At 43.1% G+C, this 12061-nt stretch overlaps 1 protein-coding gene across 2 annotated transcripts; it reads right to left on the reverse strand.

The window, feature by feature from the left end:
• Positions 1 to 92: 92 nt before the first annotated feature.
• On the reverse strand, positions 93 to 9207 carry slc16a9a (solute carrier family 16 member 9a). Of its 2 annotated transcripts, none has more exons than XM_030442580.1 (6): positions 8872 to 9207; positions 7807 to 8067; positions 5084 to 5227; positions 3683 to 3778; positions 1993 to 2877; positions 93 to 1823 (listed from the first exon to the last, which is right to left on the reverse strand). In XM_030442580.1, the coding sequence occupies exons 2-6, from the start codon at positions 8006 to 8008 to the stop codon at positions 1639 to 1641; spliced, it is 1512 nt and encodes a 503-aa protein (XP_030298440.1). In that variant the 5' UTR covers positions 8009 to 8067; positions 8872 to 9207; the 3' UTR covers positions 93 to 1638. The 2 variants fall into 2 exon arrangements, with proteins under 2 accessions (XP_030298440.1, XP_030298439.1); XM_030442579.1 differs by lacking the exon at positions 8872 to 9207 and adding an exon at positions 8162 to 8315.
• Between the last annotated feature and the right edge of the window lie 2854 nt (positions 9208 to 12061).

The following is a 12061-nucleotide window of genomic DNA, read 5'->3' on the forward strand; positions in this document are numbered from 1 at the left end:
TAATAGTCATTTAATCAAAAGTCAAATATTTACCCTGAACTTTAGATTCAAATTGTTGTTCATGCTCCATAATAAATACACACTCACAATACTTATATCAATATCTTTTATTGGCACTTCTTAAATAAAACAAAAGAACAGAAATATAGACAAATAATATAATACTGGCATAAAAAAAAAGAGTGGCTAAAAGGTGACAGCCGAACATACTGTCTCTGTCAGTACAAATTGTACTTCATCTGCAAGTTGTAAATATCCTCTACAAACACATAACGCAAACACTAATGTCTCAGTTTTACCCTAAAACTGGAACAATCAAAAAATACATTTGTAGTGGTATATTTAACAACATTCAAGTGGTTCTAAAAGCCTATTGCAATAAATTCGTTACAATTATGATCACAATAATCAACTTCAAACTGAAACAAAAAAATGTTTTACTGCTCTGTGGCCAGTTTGTGCATATAAAAGTCACTAGCACATAGGACTTTACAAACTAGTGCTAATACAAAAGTTTATCAAACAATGAATGCACATACACAAACCTGTGCACGTATGCAAACATGCATGTGCAGGCATGTACACACACGTGTACACACACACACATACACACACACACACACACACACACACACACTCACACAACAACAACAAATACACACACACAGACATAACATGATGGAAAAGGACCAGCCTGGTCAAAATGAATGCCATCAGAAATCATGAAAATCATGCCACAAAGAGAATCAACATGCTGCAAGGGGTTGAAATACAGTAGGATCTCTTAAGTGTTTGTTTTTTTTACGTGTTTTTGAATCAGCATAATTTATTCAAGTCTCTGTGTGATCAAGAAACAGGAGGTATGTGAAACTCAACCATTTTTTAAAAAGTATAAATTCAGTCAATGCACTTGAAAACAAACATTATCTATTAAAGCAAGGCGATTGTATTGTTCCAACAGGCATTGTGTGTTGACAGGCATTGTCTATCATTGATGCTTTGGTAAGATACATAGCGGTGTAAATAAGATACATATCAAAAAGTAAATACAAAATAAAAAAAAATGTGTTGCCAAAATTACGATTATCAAAAAGCGTCTCCCTCCTCTATTTCAATCCCTGCATTCTCTCTTCTAGTAAGACTCTTGGGAGATTGTTTTGTGCATTTGTAGACTTGTTTCAAAAGTTGTGATTGTGTTGAATTAACACCCAAGAATTTTACAGACATCTACACCACGTCTTCTTTGTCTTCTTTCAGAGCTACAGTGAAGTGAATACCAGCGTTAACGTAGACACAATATGGAATCGGGGAGCTAAACCATATTGTTCACTTGACCTCGTATAATGAGGCAATAATTTAAAAAAATCAACACAGGTGTCGGAGTCAAACCTTTAAAAAGATCTGTAGTATGTTTGAACCTGAGGAACGCAGGCGAGTTACAGAGGAAATGCCTGTATTTCAAAACCTCTGGCATGTATTTTGGTATATTAGAACCTGGCAGCAGAAATAAAGGGGGGGAAACCCCTGTAAGGTCAAAGAAAGAAAATCCCTCCTAGAGGTGGTTCAGGTATAGTTTGTCAGCGGACAGTTGCTGGGCAGTAGGGGTGAGATTAGAGTCCTTATGAAAGGTGCTCATATTCAGGCTACAGAGGCAACTTTGTCACAGTTGCTGGTGTAATGGACGTCTGGTCTGTCATTCTCCAAGCGCTTCCTGTTCCAGCAGGGAAGGGTGAGCACGAAGAGGATCAGTGATCCCACCACCACGCAGCTCCCACTCAAGTAGAACGCCAAGTCATATGACTGCGTCCAGTCGAAGAACCACCCTGGAAAGTGATAAGAAAAACAGACATTGTGAGCAGAGTCAGCAGGGAATCCTGACAGATACAGCAGTCAGCTAAATAATGACAAGCTGTCTCCTCACTCGAGCCCAAACGCCCCTCGCCTTGCCTCACTCTGCTGCTTCCAAACGGTCATAAAGAAAAGCCCTCTTACCTACAACAGGGGGTCCAAGCATGATCCCAAGTCCTCCGAAGAACATGAGGATGCCGTGGGCTTGTGTCAGTCTGTCCAAGCCAACAATCTTAGTGGTAATGTAGGAGGTGAGAGACCAGTTTCCAGAGAAGAAACCTAAGATGGCAGACAGGATCTGCAGCCCCAAATAAGTCTTAGTGACGGGGATAAGAAGCAGTGAGACACCTCCTGCAAACATGGTGAAGGCGTACAGATAGATGCCATTGATCCACCTGATGTCCACCAGCATACCCAGCACCAGTTTACCCACACAGGTGGCGATGGCCCCTATTGATACCAGAGGAATGACACTAACTTCTTCAATGAGTCCTTGTGTCTGTGCCACATCCTCTATAAGGAGTACAGGAGGGAATGCCCCCAGACTGAACAGGAAGACACCGATACAGAAGGCCACCATGGCTTGATCCTGCAGGATCTCATACATGGAGTTCACATACTTTGAGTACGCCTGCTGCTTCTTCTTGATGACTTTCATGATGGCCAACCCAGACAGAAAGCTGCCTTTCTTCTTCTCCGTCTGAATGGCCAAGTCCTTGGCATCCATCGTGATGAGCAGCTCCTTCACCATCAGTGTTTTCTCAGGAGTGGTTGCAGTGGACCCTGCTGTGATCTGCAGGTCCTCCAATGGGGGCTTCTCAAAAAGCTGCTCCTCTGTGTTGCGTTCGAGAGCGGCCTTTTGTTTCTGTTTGAGGTAGTACCCTGGCATGTTGAGGGGCCTCATGAAGCCGGCGCAGGCCATGAGGTTTAGTGCTACAGCGCCGATGATTAGCAGGCAGCCATCCAGACCGTACAGCACGATCAGCTCGTTCTGAGCGGTGGCATAGATGAAGGCTCCAACGCTTGTGCCTGGGTGAACAGAGGAAGACGGAAATTTAGTGATTGTGGGTGAAAGTGACAGATTCATCGATATCAAGTAGAATTGGATGTGAGTATGTGTTTTTATAGAAAATGAGAAATTCTTGATGAAAAATGGTGCAATCTATTTGATCAATTTGCTCATTGATCGTTGTGTTACCAGGTCGTAGTTGTCCTTTTTGATACTGCCACTAGGGGGCACCAAAGAAATTTACTAATGCTGCACACTGGCTTAAATAACTTGTAGAGAGTAGTTTAAAAAAAGGATGTAAATCACCGTTTTACGGACTGTTCTAGTTGAAAGTGCAAATATTATTTCACCTCTATCTAATGCCCACTTCTGACCAAACCCCCTAGTCTCACCAAACTCCCAAGGTTTGCTCAGAAGTGGAAACCTGTTGCACCTGTAACCACACCCAATGTGATGTCACAGTATATTGATACACCCTGGAGTGCAACCCTATATCAGTGCAGCCCAGTTAAGCAATTGAAGGTCAGCAGAATGCCTTCAGGGGATTTTAAATTACTCTTTTTATATTCAGATGACTGACTTTGACCTTAAAAATAAATTTCTGACGCTTCTGTCTCCCTTCAAACCAGTAGCACCAAAGTTTTGATTCTCATCCAAACCTGATCTAGTCCCAGCCCATGTCCCTGCCCATTAGACTACTCTGCCTCTGCTACACTACAGATGTTTACCTCAGCATCCCAAGGCTTCCAGCAGCTCATACATGAAAGAAGTGAGCATGGAGAACTGGTGTGAATCGCAGTTATCTCAGAGGGTGGGCGGCAGTACCTGTGGTGACAAGGCCGAGGGCAAGGCCGCGTCTCTTGTCAAAATATTGACAGGTGATTGTCAGCGTGGCTGCGTAGACCAGACCACAACCCAGGCCTGTAGGAGGAGAGAGGACAAGGACGATCGGATGAGGGATTAGTCAGGTGAAGGGGCAGAAGCTTTGCACTTCTAAAAATAAACAGGTTTCACAGAACATGTCATGATAGTGTGTAGAGCTTATATTCTTCTTGGTCATACAATTCCACAAAACAACATTGTGCTCTTATTTCAGTAGATGCACCCGGCTTGCGATTACAGAGACGTATTCACAGTGCGCTTACATCCAAATGTTCAGAGGGTAATACAAGTAGCATAAGAGAAGCATATGATTAGGAGTAAACAAGCTGCACAAGCGTGGACAGCAACGGCCATCATCTTAGGGCATCTCTAAAAATAAATGACTGTCTTCAAATATGCATGGCCTCCCTGTTCCACTAGTCAGCACTGCCTCATGAGCGGGCAGTGCCGAATGTGAGGGGCTTACCAGGAAAAAGCACCACGGGGCTGCCACTTAGAGGGTGATAACAGGTGGTGTTTGGCCCATGCAGACACACATGGCCTCTTGTTTTTCCCCAGTAAATCCAAACGGAAATGTCCCGCTCAAACTTCCCTGCTGGAAAAACCAGCATAGACCATCACCAACCGGTCACCAGCAAGACCAGCAAATGTTGTATTTTGGTGCTAGTCTATCCTGTTTTTTCCAGCAGGGTTAATATAGTGTCTTGGTATAGTATTCATAAACTGGCAATATAAGATATAGTCATCCTCTGGCGTTGCGTAATATCAGGACTTCACATGTGGTCCTGCTTCTTCAAAATTATTGTACAGCATGTTACGAGAGTCTCTTGTTAGACGGATAAGAAGCTTAGCTGACTCACATGACCACGGTAACATCAAACACATATTTTCACCTGACACTGACCAAAGACTGTAAATGACTGTCTGTGTAACACTCAAACAAGTTAAGTCTCTGGCTTGTCGGGGTGCAGAAGTATAAACCTCAACACTTTCCTGGTGCTCCGAACTCCCAGTCAGGACCGCTAGCTGCATGGCTAACTGGGCTAACTAGCCGACAGCAGATATGGGTAGCAACAGTTAAACTAAAGACAGAGAAGTTTCACACAGCCACTTTCCAAAGTGCTTAAAAATGTCTTATAATCTTACAATAACTTGTGGTTTCACGCCATTATTACCACTTAAATATTCTTATTAATGTTAATAAACTTCTTATAAAGACTTATAGGGGCCTTATCATCACCAACGTTCCCTGCACTATATAAAGGCAAAGAGGACAGAAAAAAAAATCATCTTTGCCTTTGCAACTGTATAGAACCCCCCGAGGTCATCAGCAAGTTTACTTACCAACCACAATCCCGTAGGAAAAGATGAGGAACTGGACATTTGGAGCGAAGGCACTGAGCATCAGGCCACCCGCCACCATTACGCCACTGAAGATGGTTACGGGACGTGCCCCAAAGTTGTCCACACAGGCACTGCACACAGGACCTACAGGGAAAGAGGCAAGAAAGACAAACAGGGTAGAAGGGAGAGAGAGAGAAAAGATGAGTCACAGAGAAAAAAACAATATTCAGGGAACAAAGGACAGAGATAATGTTATGGTTCTTCATTTGTTGTATTCTGGACAACAAACAGAGTTTCAGGGAAAGTCACACCCTATCTCACAAGGCGCTGCTGTGTCTGGCGACATCACCGCCACATCACGTTAGCTTCAAACTGGCAACCTGTCAGAGGTGTTGTCACATCACTTGCGAAAATCTTTAGAGATCCACTTTCTCTCTTTACTCAAAACCAATTAGGTTGATGGTTTTAACTCCTCAACATCCTCCAATTTCTACTTTAACAAGCTTTACATTTGGACAAATCATCTTATTCCACAATGTATGACTGTATCATATATACTCACCAGCTTTTTCCACCTATTCACCAGAGCTACATACTTTAAATACACTGCAAGCTTTTTAAGCCCAAGAGTGTTTCTTTCACTGCTTGCTGAATACTCTCATAACCGGAGGTAGCTCGACTCATTCATCATGCGACATTTACTGTTTCCTTGCCCTCTAAGCAGGGGGAAGACTGTGCTGTTGTGCAGCAGGAACCGCAGTGCTGCAGCTGTCTGACAGCTGGGACACGTGTCCAAGACTTGGCCAGGCCCGAGGCAAGATCCGTCCAGTCATGATTTTTCACCTCGCCCCTTTGAGAGAGACGACAACAAGAAGCCAGACTGGGGGGATGAGCCTGAGTCTCCCTTTGACGAAAATGTCAACCAAGACCGTTATCAGTCACTGATCCTGTTTTCTCAACACAGTCATTGGAAGCATACCTTCATAATTGAGAGGTTACTGAGCCTGAATGTTTTCTGTGTGTGTGAGCTCCTCTTTGTTTACCACGGTGTAAAGACTTTTCTCTTTTTTAATTATTGTTTCTATTCGGGATCAAGTAAGTTTATGCAACTCAACGAAGGCAATATTTGTTTAGTCCCTGTGTTTCTCTCCCTGTTTGTCTCTCCATCTGTCTTTCTTCTCCTCCCTCTGTGGTTAGATTACAGGCTGAGCGATCCTCCTACATTCATAGCATGGATATCTTGCACTATTCATGCTTTTCTCTATCACAGGGAGCGACTGTGCTCAGGGAGCGACAAAGTGCTCATCTTTGTCACAGCATTGTTGTTTCTCCCCGCCCTGGTATAACATTACAGTAAGGAGAAACCATTAACACCTGTGGCTATAGTTAACATGTGCCGTGGTGAAAATATTGTGCTATTTTTAGGCTGCCTCAGAATACACAATGTACATCTCAGTAATTTAAACTCTCTGCGAAAGCACTGCATAAATGCAAGGACTGGACAACAACATCCGATAACAGGATCATTTTACTGAGTACCTCGACATTGTAATTGCTAGAATGTTGTATATTGTAGAGATGACTACTGGTGTTTTCACGAAATGTAAACACATGGATATTTAATAATGTGGGTATATATGGAGGAATGAAACTGCCCAAATCATGAATAAATAAAAATAAATAAATCACATGCCATTAACGAAAATAATAATAAATATCAATTAATAATAAATAAATGTAGGCACTTATTAATCAATATTATAACATTTCATGAGGCGTGTAGTCGATCTATGAAGTCTGGTGTCGATCATCCAATGGTGAAAAGTTGATCTGACTGACAGCAAAACAGGAAAAATGCAGAAGTAAACAAGTGTGTGGAAATAAATAAGGGTTAAATGCAAAGGGAAAGAACAGAAATCAATATGTAAATACATAAATATATTTTAAAATGAATGCATACAAAAATAAAGTGGAAAGTAAATAACTACAGAGACAAATTACAGCAGATAATTTAATGTATGTCATATAAAATTAACTGTATGAATGTATTTATTCAAATTATTTATTCCTGATTTTGGCGCTGTCAGTCCTCCATAGATATGTGGGTAAAGTGGGGTGAAGGTGAGCATTAGAACCAGCAGAACGGTCTGATGAGTTCAGAAAATCACATCCCTTTACTGTAATTGCATCATTAAAACCCCAGTTACACCATATCACGTCCAGTGTCTTAGATAATAGTCTCATATCACGATAACAATATAATATCGGCATACTGCCCAGCGTCAGTTCATATCGTCCCTTTACATGGAAGCCATTGGTCAGACTTTGAACATGTATTGTCCCTGCTTTCTGTTATCAGTGGTATTATGTGGCATGATAATTGAGAAGGAAATGGCCTGGAGATAGGTGTAAAGGTGAGTGTCTACTGCTCTACTTTGGCCACAAAGCTGATAAGTTATCTCTCCCTCGATCGCACAGATCAGCAGATACCTTGGCCATAATTACATGCGGTGCCAAAACATCAATTTTCCGCTCAGGACATACTTATCAGATGCACGAAACAGTAATCTGGAGGGAGAATGCTGAAAAAGTCACTCTAACATGAGAGGACCCTCCCTGTTCCATCTAACTGATCTAATTCATCTGGCATTTAAATTGGCTGCTTAATCGCAATGTGGACTAATGTGGAGGATTATAACATTTTTACATTGTGTGCTACTCACTGGCTATTAGTCCCACTCCAGCCACAAGGGAGCCCACCCAAGCTGTCGTGCCCTTGCCCTCCTGGAAGGCGTGCAGCCACTCAGGGTACAGGACGCCCACCGACTGGGGTGATCCGTAGGCCAGGAGCTGGGCCATGAAGGAGGCCACCACGATCGCCCATCCCCAGCCTCCGTCCAGCACTTTAGTAGTAGACTCAGCCATGGTGCCGGAGTTACTGCTGCCCTCTGGGCTCTGCTACAGCGTTGACAGAAGAAGGGCTCCTGGGGGAAGACATAACAACAAACATCACAGTTGTGGTTTGGCTGCAAAATAATTAATGAGGCGGGTGAGTGGAGCACATTCAAACACACTTACTTAAAAAAAAAAAACCCTTGATGTAGTGATGGCTGCTGCAGCGCTGAGCCTGGCAAACAGGCAGGTCACCTGTGTGAGGTCCTGAACACTGACTGACTGCAACTTACTCAAAGGCAACAGCTCCTTTTGTTTCTGGAACCACACCTTGGAGGAGGAGAAAGTGAGGGGAAACTGCACTACTTGGCAGTTTTCTTTATCCACCCCCCTCCTCCTCCTCCTCCACCTCCTCCTCCTCCTCCTCCTGCACCTTTAACCTGCCTCTTCCATGATTCAGCTCCTTATTAGACATTTGTGAGAGGCTTGTATCCTGACGCTGACCTCAGTTTTTCAGACTCCTGTTATTAATCATTTATAGGCCAGAGCAACTTTAAACATCACTGAGTCATATTTCTTTGAGGGGGGAAAGTTGTGGCCAAGCTCATCTTGCCTATGAAGCAAGATGACATCAGGTTGAGAGCAAACAGGTTACTTTTCCCCCCCCCAACTAAAATCTCAGACAATAACATCCTGAAGAAAATCAATGTTATGGGGCTGGTGGCTGATTTAAATCGCGCATTCTGCTCTCTCCATTCGCAAACGTCAGTCATCTTAATTCCCCTTCAAACGTCGTTGCCACATGCAAACGCGGGCAGGCAGACAGCGCTTGTTATTTTGTTGAAAAGAAAAAAAAACATTTAAAAAAAAAAGAGAGAGATGCGGCACTCACTCACCTCAGCATCAACAAAAACAGCAGCAGGAACCCGCAGAGCTGCGCGTTCTGCGGGGACTTCCCATGTAGGATGGCTTCCCCGTTAAAATCTCGTCTTAAACGACACAAACAAGTTTAAAAAAAAACGCCTCGACTTGTGTTGAGCTGCGACCCGGAGGCGTCCTTGTGTTTAGGAGAGCATCCTGCATCAACAATGCGCACTGAGCATCCGTTTCGTACCGCTTTGTAGCCGGCGACAAAAACCGGTTCAAAGCTGTTCTTGCTGGTCCAGCAGCAGCTCGAGCGCAGCGACTGGAGGAAGAGCGCGGCTTCCTCTCGCGCGCCTGGAGCGCACAACACACAGAGAGGAGCTCAGTCTCTCCGCCCAGAGATGTGGCGGCTTTGGTGTTATTTATGGGTCAAACTGCAGACTTTCTGTTGCCTCCACGTTGTGTATTGTTTTTTTTGTTTTGTTTTTTTGGAGGGGGGGGGGCGTGCACACCCACTCACACACACGCGCACACATGCCAATGTGTTTACCTGAGAGGTTTCCGGATGTGCAACCCAAATAAAAAAAAAAAAAAAAGCTCAATTGAAAAAGTTTAAAGAATATAAGACAAGACGCACATTTTGAAAATAAACTTCTGTCCGCTCGGGCTTAAAGTTTGGGGGGTCGTGCTCTCACGGCGGGTGCTGGGTGTATGGGTTACTTCTCCCCAGGAACAATGTGAATATTACCACCAGTCCAGTCTGAACCGGTTGATGGATGGCAATAACAAGTCCTCGCTGCACCAGCAGGGTGCACTGCCTGGAGTCCTCTCCCCGGTGAGCACTGATTAAAGCAACACATACACACACACACACACACACACACACACACTCTTGGATAATCTTTTTAAACGACATTCCTCTCACTAGAAAATGATGTTTAAAGAACAAACCATGAGGCTTGTTTGAAGGTCATTGAGGTGGTGGATAAAAAAGTACGATATTTGTCTCCAAAATGGAATGTACACGTAAAATTACCTCACATTTGTACTTCAGCACATTACTGGAGTAAATTATACTCAGTTACATTCCATCACTGCAGGTATGTTTGTTACAGGCCAGTATTTATAATTGTTTATTTTGAAATTGTCACCAGTAATCCTGTAATTTAACTCCATTTGTTTTCTGTACCTTTACCAGAATATAATGACCTTTTTTTCCCCTTATTGTATCCTGATAGGTATTCCATGTATGCCACAAACCTGTAATGGGGACCAAGGGGGTTCAGTACCTCAGCATCGAACAGGAAGTGAACAACCACCTCTGTGATGTGAGAACAGAGACAAGGGTTGCTCTTTCAGTCACACAGCAGCAGCATCATAAAACTGTGTCGCCATGTGATCGCACCCATTCGCATAACCTCGGGTCAGCAGCACTGCGGAACAAAGTCAGCCGATGAGACGAGAGAGTGTGAAGAACTCAAATAAAAGTGGGCATGAAAGAGGGGAAGATGAAAGGCCCGGAGGAGGGGAGTGCAGACAAGAGGTCAAACTGGTTTTCGCACTGAATGCACCCAAAATTCTTCAGGATCTTTTATACTTTTTTCCCATAGCTGAGATCTGCTGCCAGGAAGGGTCTTACAGAACAGATTTAGTCTCAATAATCCCCTTTCTGCCGGAAAAATTAAGTGAAGAAAAGAACAAGGGAGGCACAGTTAATTGTCGGCGACTCTACACTGGCATTACAGTGACATGTTGCTCCAGACCAGTTCAGACCAGATTTAGTGCATGTTGGGGACAGTTCGCAGGAATCTGAAGGAGGGTGGGGAGCGATTACAGAGCTGGCTATGATACACCGCTTACAGAGCTAACTATTTACTGATCATTGAATTGATCGGGGTGCTGAATTTCACTTGCTTGCATAAGTTATTCAATACATTTATCGACACATGTCTGGTTTTAGCATTTGGGCTGCTAATTCTAGTAGCAGAGCAGGTAGACAGTAGTAAAACCTTAAAAAAAACGTAAAAGTTCAGAATGTGAAATTTGGAACAATACAATCACACAAACACCTTTTTGCTATTTAAACTTATAGTGGAGTGATGATGTCCCGGTGGGGGGAAGGATGATCACACAAACGTAAACCGATCTTCTGGTTTCTTTGTTTTGGTAGCCTACCTGTTGTCCCTCCAAGTGACCTTTGACACTTTTATTAAGATACTGGCAGACAGCTGCGAAGAAGAGATAGAAAAGCCTGGTGGCAGTGGATTCTGTCTGGAATCTCCTCAAATCTCCACCCTGCTTCCACACTATTATTAAATGTACTACAAGGACTGGTTTTAACTTGTGTTTAATTAGTCTAAATGTAACGCTGATGCCCTACATAATCAAACTAGACCATACGTAGAGATGATTGGCTATTTGTATTTTTAATCCAAAAACTGTTGTAAGCATTGTCGTAGTTTGAGCTGACTCACTTCCTGTCCGCTTTGCAGTCAGTCAGACATAGTCTTTTCTCGTTTATTGCATGAGCAGGAGGAAGTGAGACACGGGTTACTGACCAAACACTATTTGACAGTGATTCCAGTTGGAATACTGAGCTACTTAACACTTGAGACAATTATATCACTTAGAGCAGCTTTAATGTCTGTGACTTGGTAAGATTTCAACTAATTCAGGTCGAATAAGTCACAAAATTATAACACATTTTTATGGCAGAGTCAGTCTAGGGGCTGCTCTGTAGTCTGGTGGTATGGCAATCAATTAATGGTCAGCTCTTACATATTACACCTTTAAAAAAGCAAAAGAGTTTTAGAAATACGTTGCATCTTTCTTTCACTCGCTTTTCGAAACAAATGCACATGTTGGCCAGATCAAGATCCTTATCACAGGAGGCGGTGGTGCTCATAACTTTTTACAGCAACATCTGCGATCTGTTTGATACCATACCCATGGACAATATCAAAGCTGACAATTCAACACATCTGAGATGACACAGAGCACCTGAGGGCAAGTGTGAAGTCTGCAAACACAAACAATGCTGAACTGTGCCCTCTTCGTCTTAGTAATCCTGATATTACAACATCAGGTGGTTCCAGGTGGACACACTGCTGACCTGAATAATTAGTGACCTATCTCAAAGCTGTCCAAGTCCCGGATTTACCTGCAGGCCAATAATGTGTGTGAGTGTGTTGAACTTTGTGAATCCATCAAAACAACTTTGGA

This window comes from Sparus aurata, chromosome 15 (genome assembly GCF_900880675.1).
Source record: "Sparus aurata chromosome 15, fSpaAur1.1, whole genome shotgun sequence".
Taxonomy (NCBI): domain Eukaryota; kingdom Metazoa; phylum Chordata; class Actinopteri; order Spariformes; family Sparidae; genus Sparus; species Sparus aurata.

Coding starts and splice junctions, on each gene's coding strand:
- slc16a9a (XM_030442580.1), bottom strand. CDS start 8,008: ATGGCTGAGTCTACTACTAAAGTGCTGGACGGAGGCTGGGGATGGGCG. Junction 3,779..5,083: donor TTCCTACGGGATTGTGGTTG/GTAAGTAAACTT, acceptor CTCCTCCTACAG/GCCTGGGTTGTGGTCTGGTC. Junction 1,824..1,992: donor GCTTGGACCCCCTGTTGTAG/GTAAGAGGGCTT, acceptor ATCACTTTCCAG/GGTGGTTCTTCGACTGGACG.